This window comes from Colius striatus, chromosome 1, assembly GCF_028858725.1.
Source record: "Colius striatus isolate bColStr4 chromosome 1, bColStr4.1.hap1, whole genome shotgun sequence".
NCBI classification, from domain to species: domain Eukaryota; kingdom Metazoa; phylum Chordata; class Aves; order Coliiformes; family Coliidae; genus Colius; species Colius striatus.
In genome coordinates, this window is record NC_084759.1 from 172,581,037 (window position 1) to 172,605,956 (window position 24,920).

Here is a 24,920-nt window from a genome sequence, read left to right on the forward strand (position 1 = left end):
ACAGAACAGTTTTTTGTTTGTTTGCATTTAGAAGACACCAAGCTCAACTCTAACTAATAAAAGACACCATAAGTTGAAGTTTTCTGTTTTAACAAACATATCTTAGGATATGTTTAGGTATATTTAGGTATACTGGAAAAACTCTGTGAGTTTGGGCTGGTTTTTTTTTGATCCACCTACATATACACAGAATTACAAGACACTGAATCTTACAGATGACACTTTTCTTTCAAATTTGTGTGAAAATTACTACAGGAACAAATAAATATATCTTTGTGGCAGATACAATGTCATCTTGCTTAGATACAATGTCATTTTGGTTAGAACCAGAACATTTAAAAATAACTTACCATTTTCAGGTTGAGTCTTTTTAAGTGAATCTATGAGAGTACTGACAGCTTTTAAAACAAATATGATTTCCGTTACTTGTTGCCTACAAAGGGAAAAATGCAAACAGTCAACCACTCATTTTTTGTCTCAGGAATCTAAGTTTTCTATAAAACTTACACATTAAAAAAACACATCGTTGAAACAGCTGCAACAAAGTCTACTAAAAAAAGGATATTTAGAGATTACAGTTATAATTTGCCCTTCAATTTCACACCATCATTGTTGTTGTCTGAGCTTTAAATTTCAAACAGTAATGGCACACACATCTCTGCCTGAAAATACTCATGTATGTCATTAACTTAAAGAATTTCCTGGTACTTTGGTCATTTTTTTCTGTTTCAAGAACAATTACTTGAGTAATGATTCGCACTGTTGCCGTTTGGATATTTTATCTTTTTTCTGAGAAGTCTCCACTTCTCTATGTAGAAACTATGCACAGCTCTATTTGGAATAAAGGGAAATCAGATATCAGTAACAGTATTTCTGAAACCAGAAACATTGTTTCAATAACTGAAAAGGTTAGTTACTAAGTGTCATTCCTAGTGCCTATGAAATGGCACTGAACAGGACCATTATTGTTTAAAGCTTTTTTGACAAAAAACAGCATCAACATTTTCCTTGCAATGTCTTCCCCACAAACATTTCCCTAGCTTTGAATTTCACACCTCCACACACACAATATTTTTAAAGACCGAGTGGTATTTTGAATGCGACCTTCTTCTCATATAGTACTGGCAATAACTTTCATTACCTGAAGACAACGTACGTACCGTGGAAGAGGACATTTGCCACTTAACCTCTCATCTTCTATGTAGCGATGCAATACATCCTGTGACCTTTTCAAGAGCACAGAAAGTGCCATTCTGGAGATGTAGCCTTCTTGAGGAGTTGTGACTTTATTACTGAATGAAAACTGGAGCAGTGTTTCAAAACACACCTTAGAAAACTCCTCTCTCATTCGAATATCTATTTCAGCTTCTGTCAAAGTAAAAGGCCGTATTTAATTGCGCAGCACACACGCCAACGTGCTAAATGTTGCATTTCAATCCGCTTATTCTATTTTGCAAGAAGGTTATCACTCCTCTAGTATTAAAAAAAAGATTCACAGTAACAAGAACAAAAATTGAGAATACATTTCAGGGAAGGGTGACTGTGCAAAAATCACAGTTATTAGTTCCAAAAATAAAAGATAAAACATGGAACACACTCAGTGATGTGTCACCTACTTGACATTGTTTTAATAACAACATGTATGAAATCAATTAAAAAAAAAAACAGCAACCCCAGTTTTACACTGTAAGTACCAATATTTGATACTGTACAATCAAATTATTTTCCTCTGTAATGGCTTATGTGCATTTTTTTCTTCTTTCCCCCAAAAAAGGCAGACAAGGTATCTGGTAAGGCACACCACACAGTTATGCTAAGGTAATTTAATTTTTAAGAATAGGATGTTTTGTCTGTCTTATAATAGTGTGAAATTATTGTTAGAAGGACTTCTGCTGGAACAGTGCTAAAAAAGCTACATAGAAAGTGTAAAAATGAAGTAACACAAGTACAATATTTTATATATGATACTGAGAAGAAGTACAGAAGTATTTTTTTTAATTGCAAGGAATTCTTGGGAACGTCCATGAAATATAGTCTGTGAAAACAAGCTGGATATCAAACAGTCTATATTGAATACATGCCACAGAACCACAGAACCTGAAGGGTTGGAAGGGACACCTGGAAAGATCACCTACTCCAACTCCCCTGCCAGAGCAGGGCCACCTAGAGTAGGTCACACAGGAACTCGTCCAGGTAGGTTTTGAATGTCTCCAGAGAAGGAGACTCCACAACCCATCTGGGCAGCCCATTCCAGTGCTCCCTCACTCTCACAGTGAAGAAGTTTTTCCTTATGTTTCTTTGGAACCTCTTACGAGCTCCATTCTTTAACAGAGTAAGTATTCTCAATATCTTCACTACTTTCTAGCAGATTTAAACACTGTTATCTTTTGTCATTCAGGTACCATACCTGTAAAAGATGATGACTGAGAATGTATCGAGCCTTTATTGAGCATAGTCATTATTTGACCAACAAATTCCTTAGGAATAAAATTAGCATACGGCAGTATCTCTGTGCTGATAAGCTGCACCACCTAAAAGGAATTAAATATATTCATATTGTTTTTCTGAATATTAAAGTTGGAATTCTATGAAGAAGACAGAAACATTTAATGACAGACATGTCTAATGAAACTTCACAAAACTTTCTAATGCTAGCTTTTAAAATTTGCAGATGTGTCCAAAAATTATTGTCTTGCATGTAACACTAAACTTGAAATAACAGATTTATTTTTGTCTCCCACTTCTGTCAGTTTCTGAAGCAGTTACCACCCAGATTTCCACTGACATTTTAAGTATTTTTTTCAATTTATGGTTTGTGAAAAGACAAGATCTAACATTAGGAATCTCCCTCTCCCTCCACCCAATTCAATATCCTCCCTATGACATTAACAGATATATATCACATGCTTATAATGTGACATCTGCAAAGCAGAACAAGTGAGCTAATTATCTAAATGAGCTTAAGGCAATGCACATTAACTGAAATGCCTTCTATCCTTGGTCTTGATGCTCTCATTCAGGAACAAAGCAGGTTTAGATCTCCACAAATTAATGCATTAGATCTCAAGAGTTCTGCTCACTGCAGACAGAACAGCTCCTGCTTTTCATCCAGAAATCTCTGTTCCAGCTGCCACTCTGGAGAGATGACAGGCCATCAAACCCAGACATATTGCCATGTCTCCTCAGCAATTCTTTTTCCTTTGTATCCCTGCTCCCTGCTTTGCCACATGTCTTTGTCCTGGATTGAAAGGGACCAGTCCCTCTTCATTCTAAGTATCATCTTCTCTTCATTTTCTTCAGCCTTATCCAACCAAATATGATCTATTTTACAGTTACAGGGGTCACTATACCGCACAAACAACACATCACTTCTTCATTTATGCTCAAGCTTTTCAGTATTCAGAACACATCTGGAATGCATTGCTGACTGAATGCCCCCCCTCAACACAAAAAGCACTCATTTCAGGTTTAATTGTCAGCTTCCTCCATGGTTTACAATTACCTGTGTAATTGCTTGGCAGTAATATAATAAGTAAGAATCAGGTAAAGGCTCAGAGGCAGAAACACATTCTGGTGTAGTCACTTGACACCATTTTGAACTTGAGTGGACAGAAAGTAGGTTTTGGCAGGCTGCTTCCTACTTTTTGCATAACTCTGAAGCAGACAAATTCTGAACCTATGAATTTCCTATCTTGTTTTCAAAATGGAAAACGGCCTCACAGAAAAAATAATGAATGTGTATCTTTAAAAATTATTTCAGAACCAAATGCATATTTCACTATCTCATTATGTTCAACAGCGTATTTGTTACAGTCTGCTTACCTCAACATCAATACTCTCATTCTTCTGAAACTCTTGAATTGAGAGATTATCAGGAGGTGTACTAAAAATAAACATACTACATTATACTTTCAAATTCACAATGTGTAGTAAGGAAGCAAGTATGGGAAAATGCATTACAGCTAAAGTTATTCCATGCATCGAGTTAGTACTATTGTATTAACACTAAGGTAATAAAATCTTATGAATAATGATGACAAAAATTATTCAAAGGAGAAAAGTAGTAAAACACTAAAACTGAACAGTTCCAAACGATGGACCTGATTAAGAACTTGCATCACCAACACGTCTCATATGCATCTCAAAGTAATCTCACATGTGCAAAAGTCACAGTATTTGTTTCCATGAGTCTGTGAAGGTATCATCAGGTGATGACAGTTTATTACATTTTAGTTTTCCTCCCACTGGATAAGATTTTGTATTTTCAGCAGTACATCTGTAAACAACTTGACTTTAATGTTACATTTTCTTTGCATTAAACGTGCTTTTCATTAATGGGACATTACTTTGTCTTTTTCCTTCAAAACTGAGATGACATATTTAATCTCATTCTTAATGAATTTTGAGAGACAAACCTTTTTCACAAACAATAATTTTGAAGAAATTCAGGACCTTCTGCAGGTCTTCCATTGTATATAAAAAGTTATTTACAGATGAAACATCTAGAAGTGATTCAACCATGAAAATTAACCAATACTTTTATAAGATCCTGCTTCATCTGCTTGTAGAGTTGGAAGTCTTGGATCATTTGATTGGAAATTTTATGCCAACCATCAATCATGCAGTTTTCTCTGAAGAAGTTTTACTTTATTTATTGAGTCTTTCCTTCTACTTACTGGACAACACATTCAGTGAATTCAATTTCCTTTCCTTTGCTGGATTACGCTTCTGCTTAGTTATTCGGTCAAGTTCCTTAGCAGCCCAGAAAGAGTAAAGGCTTCCTACTACTTAGCAATCTATGTCAGCTGATGTGCCTCAGTGATCAATGTTTTAGTTTTGAACAGATATGGGCTTTTCAAGTTTTAGACATCACTGTTTATAAACCTTGGTTCAAGTTTGGTCTTCAAGTGCATAGACCTGGATTCATTTTTCAATGAAACTAAACCAAAAATAGTCCTCCAGGCTCTCATAGTTTCTTGCAATGGCAGGAATCCAGACTAAAGATACTCTGAAATAAAATACCTGAAGTAGAGCATTCTGCATGTGATGGGTTCTCATCATGAACTGTTTTGCTTTATACGTCTGCTTCTACTACACTTAGCGGGGTGGAGCAGGGAGAAATCAAAGATGTTTCACACAATAGATAAACTCTGAAATACCTCACTGGTAATCCCATAATCATAGGATTACCTGCGAAAATCTACACATATTCAACTTACAGTTAGCAAAATTATTAGTAGAAAAAAAATCAATTATGATCCAATGACAACCTGCCGTACAAGAACTTTCTGAGCTACATCAACTGGGAGGCTGAAGGAACATATAATGAGAATATCACTGTCTGGTCACTTTGCACACTTCCTTGGGAATCTCACTAATCCAACAGCAGACAAGTCTAGATATGTGCCTGCTCTGACCTAGTTACGCTGTTCTTGCTTTTCTGACATAGAGAAGTCAGAATTCTCATGCCTATGTCTCTCTGAAATTTAAAGACAGTTGCAAACCCCACTGGATTGCAGATTCAGTTTCTCTATAGTGTCTGACTTGCACTGAAGAAAACACGTTACTAGAGCTAACAGAATAATCAGTAGCATTAATAACAAAAAAAATCAAAGACATGGCACTATAAAAGGTCAATATCATTTAAAATATTAAAATTCTCTCTTTTTCCCATAAGTTTACTTTTTCTCTTTTGTCTTACTTTTGCCTTGTAGCATCTTCAAGCTGAGGAACAGTTTGGAAATGTAACTGCATGAAATAAATGTTTAGAAACACTAGAACTGTCTGTGGTACTTCAACTTGCTGCCACTGTCTGTGCCTCTGTGTTACGATGCATCTTAAATTAGATGATGCCTACTTTTTTTTCTCCAGAGAAACCCTATGATTAAGTACACAGGGTGGTCAATACTGAGAAGGAAGGAAAATGACAGGGTCAATCTGCCACAATATTCCCTGCCTAATTTATGACAGAATAGGCAGATGTAAGGAAAACAGAGCTCTGGACTGCACAAAGAACCTAGCTGTTATACAGGCAAAGGAATCAGTGCAGTATTGTAATGACAAGTAGACTGGCATCCATTGGCTTATTTCCAAACTCCCTCCCCAGGCCACAGCTTTTCCTCCAGTCCATGTCCCTCCCCAGGAAACAACAGACATGTTGTGGGTAGTTCAGAGCTAAGCACGTGCTCACTGCCAAGGCAGCTGCCAAAGACACGATTGTGGACCTATGCCAGCCTTGTTCTCATAAGGTTACTTGTCTAGGTCTGTCTTCATCCCACCATCATTTTTAATGAAAGGTTTTAAACTTTGGAGGCTTTTAAAACTTATTCAAATCTAGTTAGTTTAATTAACAGGTTTTTGGGTTTTTTGGCTTTTTTTACCAGTGTTCCTATCTGATGCTGATCAAGTCAAGCCAGATTTCCAAGACAGGCCTTTCCCCCCATCTTCCAGGTGCTTAGTGTGAGATTCCCGAAATTCACTCTGCACATCTACAGCTAATCCTTGGTTTTGACAGTTATGACAGTATGTACCCATGTTTCTGCTCAAAAAAGAAATACATCTCCCTTCCTCAAAGGGACATTACATAGATCGCTTCACTCCTATCTGTGAAACATTCCAGTGTTACATGTATGACTAGGAAAAACCCAAAGAAGAAGACACAAAAATCTGTCTTTATTATCAGTTTGTGTGTTGGGTAAATAGGTAGTTTAGATTTATACGTAAAAACCAAAGAATATTAAGTAGTTGTTCAGTCAGTACCTTTTGTAACATAAAAACGTTACCCATGCAAAACTTTAAATAGTAATGTAAATGTAACAATTGCCAAGCGTAAACATAATAAAGTATACAAACGCAGGTGAAGTTGAAATACACAGGAAGCTTTCATTCTGACACTATTTTATGACAGACTGTCTTTCTCAGCTGAAGTTTACTGCAAAGAGGTTTTAAGACCTTTCTGTCCAGTCATCCATATCTGCCGTATATGCTACAGGTTATACTACAGACTTATCCACGTACCAAATTACTCCCACGGAAACAGATTTTTGTAAGGTAGTGTATAGGAAACATCTATCTAAGGGCCAAAAGCTTTGCTGGTCTGAGGCAATCCAGCCATACTGCACTGGAAGGGTAAAGAGCCAGGAAAGGCAAGAGGCAGTGTGACATATGCTGTGGCTACGTGCAGGGTCTCCCAGGTACAGAGCTCCCAGCCGCTGCCCATGGCCAGAGAGGGCCTTAGAGAAAACAAACAACAAAGAGCTAACAGCCACTCAGAGCCCTGCTGTGCACAGCAGCACTCTGCTCCCAAGCATCTTTTGGGAGAGTATTGATTTAATTCCCTCATGTGAGCACAGACTTCTGCTCTAGTAAATTATGTATACACACACATTTTCTGAATTTTATTTTATATAATGGTTTGACACGGTTCCATGAAAGCCTCTGGGAAAGAAGAATGTTATGAAATAATAAACAGGCCAGGCTCTTACTAGAAGACAATTTTCTGTAAATTAAGTTACATGAAATGTATTAATTTTTAAATGTCATTTTGATTTATAATAAAAATCAAGATTATTGAGCTGCCTCAGCTGTAGCTTGCTATAAAAAAAATAAAAGAAGCTTATTGCTTGGAAGTTGTTAATTCTCTATGACAATAACATTTTCCATTTTCATTTACCTGTGCTCTTTTGGCTATATTTGACATTTCTTGATGTACAAAGCTGCAGAGACCATTTCTGCTGTGCTTTGTGCTTTTGAAACATCAATGAGATCTCCTCTCATTCAGTCCCATGGATGGCTTGAAAGCCTGTTCCTGTCCAAAAGACAGAGGCAAGACCATGCAGAGGAGGTTCACTGTTTTAAACACAGAGATTCACAGAGCTTTAATTCAAGGATTCTAACCACAATGATCTCTTGCCCACCTGATGCCGACTTAGTTTCACTGGTGGAAGCAACATTAAGCTATCTAGAGATGTGATATCTAGGACTGCAGTGATTAGAAGATTTATGAGTTAGATTAGAAAAAAGTTTAACACGTTGATTTAAATGTTGAACACCAGTGAAACACAGTTTTCTCTTTCTACTCTGTCCTCAGCCAGGTAAAGACCTGGAGAATGTGCATACAAAAATGAGACGGTATGCCCTGAAATATTGTAACAAATAAAACTAAAGTGAAAAAACTAGCCAAATTTGTTAATGTCATGATGCTGGGAGTATTGACTGCAGTAAGACATTTCCAAGTATTACAAAGATGAAGAAATTTAATATTTAGAACTATCCCAGCAGTATTAAATACGTTTTGAAGAATAAAAGTTTGCTGAGAAGGTACAAAAGAAGGTATTTCCAAATCTGCACAGAAAATACCACAGAACATGTAGAACATTAAATGGCAAAAAGTATAGAGCATGAGAGGGCACACAAGAATGAGGGAAGAAAAGTAAGTTTCATTGTGACAAAACATTTCCATCTCCTTCCAGCAGAGCACTCAAGAAAAATTACAGAATGCCGGGGTAAGAAGGTAAATTTTCCATTCTGACTCTAAGAAGATTGGCCAAGAAGGCCATTTGCATTCTGGCTTGTATCAGAAATACCTTGGTCATCAGGACCAAAGAAGTGATTATCCCCCTGTACTTGGCACTGCTGAGGCTGCACTTCGAATACTGTTTTCAGTTCTAGGCCCCCTCACTACAAGGAGGACACTGAGGTGCTGGAGAGTGTCCAGAGATGGGCAACGAAGTTGGTGAATAATGAGGAGCAGCTGAGAGAGCTGGGATTATTTAGTCTGGAGAAGGCTGAAGACATACCTAACCACACTGTACTACATGAAAGGAGGTGGTAGTGAGGTGGGGGTCAGTCTCTTCCCCCAAGTAACAAGGGACAGGACAAGAGGAAACAGCCTCAAATTGTGCCTGGGGAGGTTTAGATTGGAGATTAAAAAAAGGCTTCATCACCATAAGAGTTGGGAAGCATTGGAACAGGCTTCAAGTGTCTGCTTGAAGTCTCTCAGCCAGGAAAGTGGTTGAGTCATCATCCCTGGAGATATTCTAAAGATGTGTAGCTATTGAGCTCTGGGTCATGGTTATAGCAGTGGATGTGGCAGTACTAAGTTAATGGTTGGACTCAATCTTAAAGGTCTTTTCCAACTAAACCAATTCTCTGAATCTGTATTTACGTTTAACCTAATACATCTAACTATTCCTCTCATGAGAGGTGACATGTTGTGTAACTGTAAAAATCCAGATAATGCAGGAATGATGTTACTGTGTCTCACCAAGAGCCTCCTGGGGTGTCTCTGAACTGCAATTTCCAAATTCTGTGCACTCCAGAGCTTTTTAAGTCCATGCCGGTCTTCAGCAGTGCAGCCAGATTTACACACTTCTGCACCTGATTTACAAGCCCCTTGGCCTCCATGGCATATTTGAAAGTTGGAAAGTCATCAGGGAAGACTGACTCACATTTGCAGTAAACCACAGTTATGGTCAGCAGGGTCACTAGAATCAAGTCAAGTTTACAAGTCACTAATCTAACTAAGAGCACAGGATGCTCTCATCTTCTCATCTGTTGCTTGGTTAATTGATTTTGGTGACAGGCAAAAATCCAAGTACTACCAGAAGTTTTATATAAATCAACTTACTATTAATAAATCAGGGAACACACTGAAAAAAGAGCTTTTATACCACTGAGTTGGCCTAAAATAATAAAAAACAAGATAGACACTTGGAAAGTACATTCCCATTGCCTTCTATAACCTGAAGGTTGACACATACCTCAATTCGGTGATAAATTTTTGCTGTTACTTTCAAAACAGTGAATATTCTCCCAAATTACTCTGGAATAAGACTATACTATGATTAAGGTCTATTTTCCATTATAACTGTAACAAAGAATTAAAAAAATAACACTGGAAGTTTGAAAATTCTGAATTCACTTTCCTTCGAAACAGAATAAACTGCAAATGTAAAAGACTGACTATACTGCAATGGCAATCCACTAAGAGACAGAGCTTTAAGAATTCTAACACAAAAGAGATAGGTTGCCTTGTTTGCCAAGGCTAGTTTCACAGCACCTTGCACAGAAATGCAGAAGGACTTAACCAGAGGAAATCAGAAGAGCATTACCTCAGTGTGGCAAACTTCCACAGCTATCTCTAGAGCCCTCCTTGCATCACAGTGAGAGAGGCACACTTCAGGAGCATTGTGGGGAGGAGGAGGAGGAAGTGGGTGAAGAAAAGGAGAAATAACTGCTATTACTAATTTTCCTGACTATTGGAATGAGGCAGATGTAATTCCTTTCTTAGCTTTGTTTTTTTTTAGGTCCACAGGCTCAGGCTGATAGAGAAAACAGAAAGGCTATCTATCCTAAAGCTACCAAGGGATATGGCTGTAACTGTAAGTAGGAAAAGTATGCATTTGGGAAGAAAAATTGCTATTTAGAAAAAGACTGACATTAGGGGGGCAAAAAAAACCCCAGCCCCAAACTAGATGTTCACTAGCCATACAATGTACAACTATGTAATCAAAAATCACCTACTCGTAACAAGCCAGGAAAGAGTAATGATAATGGATATTAATTACAGGAACAGGCCAAGTTACCCTGCTGTAGCCATATGGTTCTATAAACCATCAGCCTATTTTTAATATTTTAAACTATTATGAACCTTAAAGCTTCTAAGTGAGAGAACAAAAAGTGCTGATCCTTGAAACACATTTTGTATGTGAAATTATAGAATACATTTTTGTCTCTAAAGAGGCAAAACCAGACTTAAGCAAAGACAGACAAGTTTTAGGGCATCATAAGTACTCACAGAAGTATTATTATTCCTTTACCTCTGGAGAATATTCACCCATGTATGACAGCTGGCAAAAGCTATTAGAATTAACACCAACAGTGATTATTTCTGGCAACAAACACATTAAAATGGAATTTCTATGGTTGGAACAACTTTCAAGAAAAGCATAAATCACTTGCCGTAATCTAAGAAAAATGGACAATGTATTTGACTGAAAAGGTCATGCACATGAGAGTGGATTATTTTTAATTATTTACTTTGAATTATTTTTAAGATCTGTGATTATCTTACTTCCCTGGATTTATGAATGATTAATACCTTAAAACTGTAGCACTGCCAGTCTGGGGCAGTTAGAAACACGCCAAATGCAATGTTCTGTCTATTTTGTAGATATTTAGGGATAATTCATTCATAGCAAATATTACTCACGTATTCTCAAAGTAACTTCTAAGTGAAGATGCATTCTGCTACAATAACCTGAAAAACCTCCATTTCCTAAAGCCAACAATGATAGAGATTATAGGACGTCAGCTGATCCTGGACTGCCTGTCTCAGTATAGAAGCCGGACTACTAGCTGCTGCTGAAAACAAAACCAATCGAAATACTGCAAATATTACTTTAAATTAAAGAAACAGTGGAGCATCAAAACAAAAACTTGAATGATTAAAGTGTCTTTTATGTAGTCCCGATGAGCTTTTTTATTTTAAGGTCCTCCTATTTAATAATATTCCTTTGAAGTAAATGCAAAAGAACAAAAGAAAGTTTTTTCACTCAATTGCCCTGTAACCCTATTGATGAAATTCCAAAATCATTATTAGAAACATGTTCACTAACGGATGTGTCTCTAAAATTAAGTTTCATTGGTATTTTCTTTTTGTCTGTTTTGGGCAAGCTGCTATCTTTTCGTCATTAGTAAGTACAGCTGTGTTTGCTTGCTGATTTTTGTGTGTTTGAAAACTATACAGAAATACACAGCGTATTAGTGTTAGGTACAGAACCCTACTGTTTTCTACAACAAGGAAAGATCAGTTTGTTACTGAAATCAGCATACATGCAGAAAATCAACAAACTAAATTTTTCATATTCCACACTGTCCTTTAATCTGAGGCACTATTAGATATATTTAAACTACTAGTAAAAGATACTTTCCCACAGATGTTCACATAAGATGGAAATTCCACACCGTTCCTTAGCAATCTTCTACAAAATCTAACCTTCCTTACACTGTAAAACATTTTCTTAATGTCTAACCTAGATAGTCTTTGCTGCACTGAAATCCATTTTTACCCTTCCTCAAGGGACAAAGAAAATTCTTCTCTGTAGCAATCTTTTACCATACTCTGAAGATTTATCACGTCTTTCTAATGACATATTCCTTTGGATGAACAAACTAACGTCAGATCGTCCAAGTCTCTGGTCACTATTATTTTTTCTTCTTGGGCTTGAACTCAACATGCCCACATCTACAGCATCCTATTGTTGAGGGATTATGCATGTACTTCTGCCTGTCTGTCTAGTTATAGAACTGGTAACAAAGTACACAAAAAGCAACACTTTTCACAAATGAAGTGTAGTTAATTATTCAGTTGCAGTCAGATAACGCGGTCAGTTGCACTATTAAGCCAGGTAGAAACAAATGCAAGATAACTGTGAACAGTAATGTAAGAAATAATTTTACAAAATTCATACTAAGTGGAATATTTCAAATGGAACTCAAGAGAGTTTAGTTAATGGTGTTCACCTTAACTAAAAAAAATGATTGTTTCCAATTCTGTTCAAAGGGAGCCAACTGAGCGCACATCAGTAACTCTATCAAATCTATAGTAAACATCCTTGGGAGTCCGTACAGAATTCTTTGGCCTGATCAGAAAGGGCATGTCTTGTTTTCAGAGGTCAGTTGACCTCTTTCTTGCTCTGAAATTTCACTTTTTGAATGAAGATAATTTTATACTGCTTTCCAAAAGTATACTCACCTTTTTTCCTTCATCCATTAAAATAATTTTCAGGTATCTCTAAAGATAAGGCTATATTTACTGAACTTTACTGACACATTTACTGCACAAATTACTTACAAACTTTTTCCAGTTTAAAAAACAGAAACAGTGCTTACCTTTTGGTGAATAAGAAGTCTTCAAAAGTATTTGCTAGCTCTGGCCACATACTGTCAAATTTTCCAGAAGATGCATGCTGCCTTGCAACGGGTAGACCAATAGAGAGAACTTTGAGAAGAGAGGAAACAGCTAGCTTCCATGTGCTTTCAGAAGGACAGGAATATTTCAGACTAAGAGGTATTCGTAGTGTCTACAAAATGAAATGAAAATAAAATTCATAGTTGCTCAGACAAATCGAAGAATATGACTGGTTTCTGCAGAAGATCATGGCCGACACTGTCATAGAAGACAGGACACATCCCTACCTATTCTGCCAGTATATGAGATGCTGTTTTAAATATGTAATTATAAAGATGGTTTACTATATATCAGCTGGCTAAAGCCCAGGTCTGTTGCCAAGTACAAGGTGAGAAATCAATCCTTTGCCAATTACACTATGAAATTACATATTAATTTTCTGTATTGCCATCGCCAATTTCTGCAAGTCTGACAAGTGGGCTTTCCTAACATATAACAGATTGTAGGCAGTTTGTTATGAGTGTATTCTGGAGAGTTCAGTCCCATTCCTAGAAAGCTATCCTAAGCATTTCCACAGTAAAGAAAAAAAGCCTCATTAAATTTTAACTTTTCCTGACACAAAAAAGTTGAACTGCATACATAACCACTGCAAGACACTTGGTTGCTGCTGACCATTCAGTTACATTAAGTTTAAAAGTTAGTGAAATTCTAAAGATAAAAGCTGCAATACAACTTGAATGTACAGCAGATGAAAACATGGAAAAAAAAGTCTTTAAATAAACAGCTTCAGTATCTAGAAAAGAAAGTCATTAATGAGTTTAAACACATTAGTGTACATTATACACAATACTTTTAGCACTGTTAGTCAAACTAACTAGAACCAGATACCAAGTCATCTTGGAAAACTGTTTAAGTTACATTTCAAATATATAGTGACTAAATTCAGGTATTACACATACACCTCCAATGCTTTTAGTGGAGTCTGATTTGAGGAAAGCAAAAGGAAGAAAAAGGAAACATTCAGTCTTGCTCTAACTCTGAGGCAATTGTAATTAATTCACTATTGCCAAAAAAATACAAGAGCTACGATCTAATCCTAGAAGTAAATATTTAGTTCTGCTGCTATTGTTCATAGGGGTCAGATGTAATTCTAGTATCAGCATGGGCTTTAGAGACACAAACAACAACTTTAAAACCATTTTCATCTACCGCAATAGATCACATTATTAACTGAAAACATTAAAGAAAAGCAGTGTTTCTATCAGTTTCACCTGTGCCATTACAAATGAAGTGGAAAACAACTGCATTGGCTTTGAAATAGAAATATTTCATTCAAAACAGATTCCAAACAATACCACATAACTATTTCAAACACATTTGGGTTTCTACATTTCTATACAGGAACAACCTGATGTTAGCCAAGTCATTGCAAACAAGCCTAGGTCTCAATTTTTTCCCCAGACATTTCCTACTACTTCTATAACTATCAAAATTATTTCCTAAAACGGAAACAAGGTAAGAAAAAAAAGCTATAAGTTTGGCAATTTCACCTTAAAGACACATTTATGCACCTGTGATATTTCATAGCTACAGCAATGACATGCAAAGTCATCAAAAGCAAATCAAAAGTTACGGATAGAGCATGTATCCCTGAAGTATATATGCCAGTCTACAGAAACTGGTCTCTGGCCTTCAGTCTCATATTTAGCAAGAGGCCTGCTTATCACAGTCAGGTGTATAATACTTTCAAAGATTAATATTTTCTGGTGTAATACATCTGTTAATTTTAATCTTAGCATTCAAATACCAATGCTGACATTCTCTAGCTAAAGAACAATACATAAAGTGTAATCAATATCCTTGCAGCTTCAAATGAAATTATTACTTGCTGCTCATCCTCATAAAATATCAATTTGTTCACTAAAGCTTTAAGCTTCCCAGAAAGTGTTTTTCAACACCAGCTCAAAATAAAACTCCTGATTTTCAGTATAAACTCAGTAAATTCAGAGCACTTGCAGGACAAACTTTTACCTTGATAATGTTCTGAAGAACCTTCTCTGTTACCACAGCTTTATGGCAAGCTGTCTTTTGGTATAAGTCCACAACAACTTCCAATGATCTCTCAGCAAATGGTACATAATTCAACGCTACCCATTCCGCCTAGGAAAAGAAATTAGTGAATTACTGAACTATATGTGAAAACATATTAATCAAAGAACAGAAAATGTACATTTTGCATTGAACTCTCAGTTTAATGCATGCAAGGTTTGCTAAGAATATGGTCCAAGCAACAAAATTGCAAATATCTGGCTATGAAAATGTACTTTACATTGAAGTACATTTAACTAGGAGAAATGTTGCAGTCTAGGCAAGACAACTACATGAGGACAATCTTTAAGGAAATTTAACTCACCGGAGCAAATAGTTGTATCTAGTGTGATTCCATTGTGTTGCAGAACAAATAGAATAAGAAAAATTAATACAGACGTAATAGTTACCTCTTTGATTACACTGAATGAGATGCTCATGCTTAGTCAACAGCAGAGTATATAGATAAAAAGAATTATTGAACATGTCTCATTTCTCTATAGCACGTGCAATTCAAAAATTTGCAGCTCAAGGGGATTTCCTCCATTCAAAATTACAGTGTCTATTAAATTTGGCATCACACGTAGGACAAGTAATTTAGATTAATTCACTGGGCAAATTCAGACACTTCCACTGTCTGGTGTCCAGGCAAGGCCTTTCCTACATGGAGGAATATAAAGTATACCAGCAAAGTAGAGTCCAAAGGGAGTAACAAAAGCATGTTAAAAAATACTAATAAATTATTCCACAACATGCACAATGAAGTTTCTACAGGTGGAAAAAAATGTATCTTGCTAAACAGCTACATCTGAAGTTGAATTGAGTTCACCAGCCAAGTGAAACAAGTGAGATTTCTAACTAATTACCTGATTATACTTTGCATTTGCAATGTGCTTTGTTTCCAGCTGTCCATACTGTGGAGGCTTGCAGGAAAATTCTACAAAGGCCAACAGCTGGTCGAAGATTGCAGGATACATTATCTGCATGCTTTCTGAGCCCACACATATAGCCTATACGAAAGGAAAATACCAAAGCTTAATATTTAATCTTGAGCTTTTGCATTCAAAAACCTGCCACTGTATAAGAAGCTCCTAAACAAAAATTCCCATGTAAGATCACTCAAGAGTCAGGCTGTATAAAAGACAGTGTGTAGTTCTAACACTGTAAGGAAATAAGTTTTGTTATTTTTTTAGAGTAAATTAAGTGGCAAGATACCTGGGCATAAATAGTTTAGCAAGTACAGCTATCTCATTTTATCTAATTAAAGACATCTTTTCTTTACAACCTCTGCTTTGACGTGACAGCAAAATATAAGCCTTATATATATCTTATCTGTTGAGCTCAGCCACATCTTCCCTAAGTTCTGCTTCAAGGAACATTTAAACCTCAGAAGCAATTCATACAAGGTTTCATGAGTAGTTAAAATTGTGTCTTACAGAAAGGAACATAAATAAAATGAGAATGATATAGCTGAAACTCATAATCTTGCTTTAAAATAGAAAACATTTCAGGGACGGTGTACTTAGAAGAGGTCAATGAAATATCTTGTCATAGACTAATGATTTCCTGTTGCAACATAAATCCTAAGGCAATCTTAGGACATTTATTTTCAAAGCCAGATTCAATGATTCTATGAAGTTACTCCAATTATCTTCTGACATTTTAAATGTCTTGCTTTTCCTCCCAAAGTCTCTCCTCTCAAAGCTTCAAGAAACAGTTTATTTATTGATCCACAAAGAGACTCTTGTGCTTGTACTGCCATTTTCCTTCAGGGAGGAATAAAAACTCTTTTTCAATCACCACACATCATCCATGACAAGTTGTGGCTGAACTCACTCAAGGTGCCAAAAGATCTGAAGCTGTCTGAATGCAGTCCCCAATGTCGGGGCTGTGTCATGAGCTGTGGCAATCTATGGTCTAGTAAATATCTTGAGTCCCCAGCCATGAGAAGCCAACAGGGGCTACAGCCTGTGCTGCCACTAAATCACTCTTAGACCTAGCAATCTACAACCTGCAGCAAAGTAGTCCACAAATCACCAATGGCCCTTCCTTTTCCTTCATCTTCCTGCAATTCCAAATGCTTCAAAAAGCTTACTCAACATTATGAACATAGTGCAGTACTCCTAGAAAGCCATACTCTTTTTCTGGCGTTCAAGTTCAATACTGCACTGAACTTTGAAAAAGATGCTTTAATGCTAGATGCTCATCTGTATAGCAGAAGGCTAAAAGCTTAACTGCTGATCTAAAAGCATTCAACACCACGTAAAACAATTTCAGGTGATGTGCTGATGCACTGAAGCCACTGCAGTAAATAGTAACAGGTCAAAGCAAAATTACAAACCTATTAGAAAAGGTATAAAAAATGATTTTTTATGTACCAATACACAGATTAGAAAGGGAAAGAAAGCATCCACAACCCCCTGAAAACTTTTGTATAGATGCAACTTAAAAAATTCACATAAGTGATCTTAACATTCATAACGGCAAAACTTCAAAATACTTTTGCAATTCACTCCACATTGTGTTTATTATTATTATTAGGATGAGTGAAAAATAATTTCAGATGCTACTTTTTCTGTACTAGCGAACAAGAGCAGTAGCTACTTAAAAGTTTGTGCCTGAGTAGCTACTTATTCTTCATATTTTATGAAGAATAAGAATTTACAAATACAAGCATGTTTTATCCAGTCTACTGGTGTATTCATGTTATTTATTATTCATATAATATTATTGTATTATATTGTATATTACTTATATAACATATTTTATATATATATGATATATAATATATATTATTATTCATATATTTTTAAAGGTCACTTAGGTTTGAAAATCTAACTAGAATAGCCTTTCAAAGAGGTTTATGCTTCTGCTTGGCATCAGGTAACTTTTATATAAGCATATGAAAAGCTTTAAAATAGCCTAGCAAGTGTGCGATGAAGGAGGCTGAAAGTATCTTTAAGAGCTGCTTATAAAATAGAGTAGTATTTACTGCATTAAGTGCACTTATTTACATACTTAAGAGACACATACAAATCAAAAAGTAATGGTGGGCAACAACCAAACACAAACTCTAAACTAAAACACGCTGCAGATCATTGTTGTAAAAATTGACAGTAGTACTTCAGCTTCAGCAATTGATGCTTTAAAGCGTTCTAGCACTAACCTTCACATTTTTTAAGAGTTCAGATTTATCTAACAACTCCTGGTCCAACTGCTGCTTGGGATTGAGTTTTTTTTCTCATCACTCTCGGTAGCTAACTCTCTACTGCCTCTGTCAGTGTACATAAATATAGCCTTGAGTTTACCACATCCATAGCTTATGGTTTGCATCCATACTGCCTGCAGAGGCAGAATTCAAACGTATCACGGAACTGAAAGACAAGTTCTAATGAGGAATAAAACCCAACCTAAGAATTAAATAAAGAGTGTAAAATGGGCTCAACAAATACAGGTTTTTGATAGGAGAACCGAGGTTTCCTTCCAAGCCCGTGTTCTTGAGTTGCAGTGTTCTTTGCTAGTGCAACCACATAAGAAAATCTCTTTATTAAACCAGTCAGAGGCTCAGTCTTAAAAACGTCATGGTTTTCCACGCTATTTTTCACGGAACACAGAAGCTTTTCTACTAGCTTCTGTGTGTACTCCTTTAAGTACAATCTGATTTCAACAGAGGAAGATGCTGGCATGGCTTCCAACAAAACCATCTGACGGAGAGCCTTTGCTCCACATCATCACTGACTCCCTGCCTGAACATACGAACTATACTGTGTTACATAAGCCAAGAGGAGTGTAATCATGCCACTTCACAGGACCAACTATATCCAAATATGCTTTACCTTTTTTTTTTTTTTTTAGTGGCTTCAATGCTGTTCTTTTAGTAAAATAACTATAAATGAGATGGGAAGTATTGTACAAATTGAGGTACCTAAGATTTCCTCTATAAGTCTATATTTGCAAAATCTCGTAACTATATCCTTTTTGATGTGGAGAGGGGAAAGGGGTATGTCTCTTTCTCATGAGGAGTTTCTGCTTTTGTTATTGTATAAAAAAACTTCAGCTACAACAGTTTAACATCTTGACAAGAACAAGAGTATAAAACAACGTGCAGTTTCTTCTCATGTTAGAAACTCTGGTAACCCTTTTCCGAACAATGATAATGCCTGCAGCCTTTGAGAGCTGAGAACATCTGGATAAGGAGACTGACAAAGAAACAGAAAAATCTAAGAGATTAATACATAGAGGGATTAAGTGAGGAAAATAGGAACTGCGCAGGGCTGGGCTGCTGGAAAGGGGAAGATACTAAAGGGTCAAGCCTGGCTGGAAAAGGAAAAAAAAAAGTAACGGATATAATTGGTGTTAAAGCTCAATGTTATTTATATCCTTGCAAAACCGACATTTAATATCAACTTCTAATGTTATATCTCTGTTCTCAAAATACATTCATGAATATTTCTTAATCACAAACTACACAACTGACTGCACGCTAATGATTCTGCCTTGCTTGTGGAGTTGTTTAAACAAGTATGAGATAAGTTAGCCCACACTAAGCAAAAAGGAAGTAAGATGCTGAACTGCTGTTCATGAAGTAAGCACCATGTGTTCCACAAGCTAAGCAAGGCAAGATCCTGCATTGGAAATGGAATAAACAAAAAAAAAAAAAAAAGAGGAAAAGAAAGGTTATGACCACATAGTTAAGCAAAGCAGTCATAATGCAAAAGCCCAAAGGGTTAAGTCAGATCACACGGGTAGTTTTAATTCTGGCACTTCCTCAATAGATCTTTTGGGGGCTTTGTTGGTTTTTTTTTTTGGGGTTTTAAGTAGTATTTGAAACAAATACTAAGGCAGTACTATAAATGCATGATCTCCATTATCAACTTTGCTTTGTTTGAATAAATAGGTTTTCTGAAGGAACAATGTATTTTGCAAGAAACTGCAGAAAGAAAGAAGCAATACCTTTTTGCCTTTTTTTAACTATCCCAAAAAGAGCATCCTAATTTGTTGCACACAGATTCATTTGGCCTTTCACCACACATTTGAACTCACATTATTACCTTTTGTAAAACATCTAAAGCTGTAAGCACTGCTTCCTGTAAACTCGTCAAAACTGCTTCGGTGTAAGATGGAAGGATGAAAGGAGAAGCATCAGAACTGATTGGAACTGAAACGGCGCCGTGCAAAATGACACCCAGCTTTTGGAGATCATCCATGCTGAAACCAGTTTTGATGTGTTGGTAAAGAGCTGGGAATATTTGAATTAAAGCTGTAAGAAAAGGCTGGCTGGGAATGAAAGTCAATTTATCACAAGTAATTGGAGGCCTTGTACTTTCTGAACCAATCCTATACCAGCTGTTCCAGGCTGCCCACCAAAGATTCAGATCTTCAATCTCATCAGCTATTACAGGTGGTTCAGATCCATTGTATCTTCCTATTCTTTCTCCTATGGAGTCAGTTCTCATGAATGATCTGCCAAGACTAGTGGCAGTCGTTGTCCCTACCACCACAGGTACAGAAACATTGATAGCAGGTGGTGTGTCAGGCTTCTCCGCATCTCGGACGGGAGAAACAATTTGTAAGATCTCCTGGAAGCTTTTCAGAGCAGCCAGGGAAACTTCATTATTTTTGCTCAGTGCTGCTGATTGGATGTGATCAAGAAGAACATCCCAGGCTTGGGAAAAGTCTCCTATTAAAAAAAAAACAAAAAAAAAAAAAAAAAAAAAAAAGAGAGAGGAAAAAGGAAAATCAACTTGGAACTGGCTTCCTATTCCCCTTCCCACCCCTGCTGCCTCTAAAAGGCTGTTCATGTACTGGTTACTTGAATACAGAGAAATTTCATGAGGTTGGCTGATGGCTTGAGTAACTTTCAGAATGTATCAGTTCAACTGTAACCTGAAAAAATTAATGTGATGGAGAAACACACAAGTATGGAGAATGAAAGAATATATCAATATTTATGTTGAATTTGCCAGTGAAAACTCCCATACCAGAAAAACTCATTTTCTTTATTCAGTATAGTGAAACAGATCTGTTCTTATACATACCAGATGCTTATTTATTTCACAAAGTGTTGAGCACAAGGAATTAAGAATCAAAGCTCTCTCTATATAAATCACTACAGGCATTTATAACAAAATTATTTTTAAATGCTCTGATAACTGTGCTATGCAGGAAGATTTTATTTCTGGAATTTGAGTTTTTAAATAGATTAACCTTCAATTTTATATGTTATTAATTACTGGGTTTGAATAATTAAAAGAGCTCCATAATGTTTTTATATTTACTTCTGTTTTAATACAAGTTTAATATAGATTCAAGTCTACTACATTTCTGCCAATGATCAACACTTTTGACAGCTATTAAGATGTTGACATCTGTATCACGAATAATCAAAATTAAATAAAACAGAACTCATTTCTAGTTATATATGTAAACTGCATACCATGGGATGGTGAAGTTATATTACTGTAAAGGGAACTTTTCTTTGCAAGATACACATTCCCCATATGACATTTTTATTTTTGAAAGTAACATATTTAAGAAATTCTAGCCAAACTAGAAATGAAAGCTGTTTTGAAATTATATCAGAATATCTCTGTTAGAAGCCTAAATTGAAAAAACATTTCTTTCTGTACAAAACAGGCACAAATGCTGAATTGTATTATCTAGTTCAACACATTTACATTATTCAATTGTATGTAGTAATATTTTATAGTTCAGAATATCTTAGTAAATTACCTAATGGTTCATTTCTAGAAGGAGAAAGTGAGGAATTCGCTTCAGTTAGCTGCATTAGGGACAATAGTAAAGTAACTCAAACTGACATCTCTGTACAATACAGTGTAAGAGTATCCCAAGAGGAGTCAAAGAGTGATTTGAAACAGTGGGTAACCTCAACATCTTTCACATTGAAGAAAGTCCAATACTTTCATTACAAAATTCCCTTCCTTCTTTTCTAAGCTATATACTCCACTGACTTTACACGTGAGTTCTCTTCACATTAAGAGCACTGTTAGAATTGACATACGGATGTCACAGAAGAATTCTAGGAAAGTATTGCATAACCTTAGAAAGACAAGAGGAAAATAATGTTCTGAAAACCAAAAGTATCTTCCAGTAACTTTAAACTGTAAGTTTTACCTAAGGGCTGTAGTAGGTATCTCCTGGTGTTAAATATCCTTGCAACTCCAGCCAGTGTTAACACCCATGTCTCAGCCCACTGTTTCTCAGCTGTATCTCTTGAATGATGGATAAGAATGTTGCCTCCTCCTGATTCAATTTTCTCTTTGTCAGCTGTGGTAGATGATTCTCGAACCCTATCCAACAGGTGAAATAAAACCTGTAATAGTCAGAAAAAGAGGGGGAAAAAGGCAACTTTTCAAATGAGAAGGTTATATTCATGGCAAAAGGGAAAAAAAAAAGCTTTTTTTCCATTATTCTCCTCGTCTCTGTGTCACCTTGAGAATTCCCTTACTCTAAACAGTGTCTGCAACAGCTAAGAGTAAGAGACAACTGATGTTCACTTGAAAAGGGTTAAAAGCTCTGTTAGCATTAACAGAAGGCTAAAACCAATGGATCTTGGATACCTTGCAGGTACAACAGGCAAAAGATTCAGCTACAGCCTAGCTTTTTCCGTAAGGCACAACGAACATGACTAGGATCTAGAACAGGGCATTTGACAGATGCTCTCAAATAAGACACCTAAAACATAGTGCAAAGCAGAGCTCGATCTAATATCTGGTCAATCCAATCACATGACTCTCAAATGCCACATTACTGCAAAAAAAGAGTCCTTCACCTTCAAAGGAAAGGAGCTGCCTTTTTATACAACTCCTGAGTAAGAAAGAAAGGGTCAGGATACAAAAATTACATTTCCTAAGAGGCTTTAAGGGTCAAAGAAAAGATAGCCTGGAAAAAAAGCCAGCATCCCACCCAAAAGATGATATCCTATTTCTTCAACCATATCTTATCTTTATAAAGTCTTAGTTAAAAAAACACCTTCAGCGGAAGCTTACACAGCATACCTTCCATATTACTGTGTGCCATGTTGAATGCTGCAATAAAGTTCCATGAGCACCAATAGTAGAAAATAATGTCTGCCCAGCACTCTTTCTAACTGCAGGTCGGGGATCCACACACAGTTCTCCAAGTTTAGCGTACAGGCATAACCAAAGACAGTCAAATGGTGGTGCAGGATGGAAAGGCCTATTCAGCATCACTCCTTTTTCTTCTGCCTGTTTCTGTAACACTGCTTCTTCTTTGTTTAGCTCCTTTTCAATTATTTCACCTCTTTGGAAAAAATAATCTGAAATATTCCACTGCAACACAAATAAGACACATGCTGTTGTACAATAAAAATATTACCATGCTCTTAATGATGATCAAATAATTTCCTATTTTCACATTTTAAAGTATTTTGTGAAGTGCACCAAGACATTAATTTCCCTACACTGATGGAAAAAGATCAGCACATAAATACTGCAAGGTGCAATAAGTGATTTCCTTAGCCTCGGCTTCTAAGCCCTAGTTATAAATGAAGTACTAGAAAGAGAAACAATGTATTAAAGATAAGACACTGATGAACATGGTGACAACACAATACTACTTCTTTACATAACCCTGGAGTCATGCAGATTAAAGCTAAATTGTGCTCACTAAATTTACATGTGCTTCCAAATGACACCACGAGAGTTCAGTAAGAACTCAAAAAATACAGTTTGGCTTTCATTTGTAGAACTAACTACACATTAATTTTCGTTTTAAAAATATAAAGAAAATGCAAGCCAGAAGCAGCACCACTGTATATTAACATAAAACTCACCAATAAACCAATTGAAGTTAAGCTAATATTTAGCTCTTGATTGTGAAGTCCAAAGCTTCCTGAAACTTCAACAACTATCTGTAGACAAGTACATGGCATTGTTGGAAGAAAGTCTGTCACAACCAACTGAAGACACTGGAATGCAGTCCGTATTAAGGACTCTCTTAAAAAAACAAAACAAAAACAAAACACACACACACTCATTTCAAATTTTTTCAAGAGCACAGGAATGTTTTGGAGACAACACTTCAGTAGAGAGCATTATTTTTAAAAAAGAAAAAAAAATAGTGTTTTTGAGATTAATTTGCAACATTATGAAGTTTCAACTAGAGGAGTTTTTGAAATACAACGTTAAATTGACATTTCAAATTCTGATGAAGTATTTTAGCTAGGTAGTAGTAGGTAGTAGTTTAGTAGGTAGCAGCTGGCTAGGTAGGGAAGCTCAACTTTAGATTCTCCAGTGGTCCTCAGATAGCTCATTATATAAAACTCCACTCCTCTGTTCTAGAACTTGTTAGTTCTGATGTATCAGCTAAAACATTCTAAAAAAGTCACAGTGGACAAAAAAAAATGAAGCTTAAGTTTGAGCGTGATAATCTTACAAAGCGTAAGCTGTTCCAACAGTTCAGTAACAGCAAACAGGTGGGCAAATTTTTTTGTTATTTATTAGGGAAGCTTCATGCTAACATAATGGTCTTACTTGCTTCAATACTACACTATGTTAGACAAAGATCTTTTCAAAGTATCCACCATTAAACAGATCTTTAATAAACACTTCACCTTCAGCATTGAATTAAATTCTGGATACAAACATAGAAGTGTAGCATTGAAAAGGTTTGTGACAACTCTCAAAAAAGAGTTAAAAAAGCGGCAAAGTCATCTATAACCAAAACCCTGTTTACTGAGAGACAAAATGAAGGAATCAAAAGGAGCAGTGGAGTGTAGATAACACAAAATAGGGAAGCTGCATTTAAATTTCACTGTAGTTTTGGGGGGTTTTAATACTTGATGTTCAATGTATAACAGAAAACATGCCAAAGGTCTGAAATACAGAAACTTGCCCTTCAGAATTTACAGATGTGTCAGTTACATGTTTCAGAATTC

General features: G+C 36.2%; 1 protein-coding gene across 8 annotated transcripts in view; it reads right to left on the minus strand.

The window, feature by feature from the left end:
• MON2 (MON2 homolog, regulator of endosome-to-Golgi trafficking) overlaps positions 1 to 24,920 on the minus strand; it is an 84,975-nt gene that overhangs the window by 15,074 nt on the left and 44,981 nt on the right. For 5 of the 8 annotated variants that reach the window (XR_009820740.1, XM_062016892.1, XM_062016879.1 and 2 more), the window contains 12 exons: positions 23,817 to 23,979; positions 23,020 to 23,313; positions 22,136 to 22,334; positions 20,053 to 20,681; positions 15,868 to 16,011; positions 15,327 to 15,344; positions 14,945 to 15,073; positions 12,895 to 13,085; positions 3,823 to 3,883; positions 2,408 to 2,531; positions 1,161 to 1,368; positions 351 to 433 (listed from right to left, as the gene is read on the minus strand). Coding sequence is in view for 7 of the 8 variants with exons in the window: in XM_062016892.1 (XP_061872876.1) it covers positions 351 to 433; positions 1,161 to 1,368; positions 2,408 to 2,531; positions 3,823 to 3,883; positions 12,895 to 13,085; positions 14,945 to 15,073; positions 15,327 to 15,344; positions 15,868 to 16,011; positions 20,053 to 20,681; positions 22,136 to 22,334; positions 23,020 to 23,313; positions 23,817 to 23,979 (2,243 nt within the window). In the remaining variant the exon portion in view is untranslated. Of the gene's footprint in view, positions 1 to 350; positions 434 to 1,160; positions 1,369 to 2,407; positions 2,532 to 3,822; positions 3,884 to 10,130; positions 10,178 to 12,894; positions 13,086 to 14,944; positions 15,074 to 15,326; positions 15,345 to 15,867; positions 16,012 to 20,052; positions 20,682 to 22,135; positions 22,335 to 23,019; positions 23,314 to 23,816; positions 23,980 to 24,920 lie in introns of those variants that run through there. The other 3 variants (XM_062016871.1, XM_062016899.1, XM_062016918.1) reach the window with 2 other exon arrangements.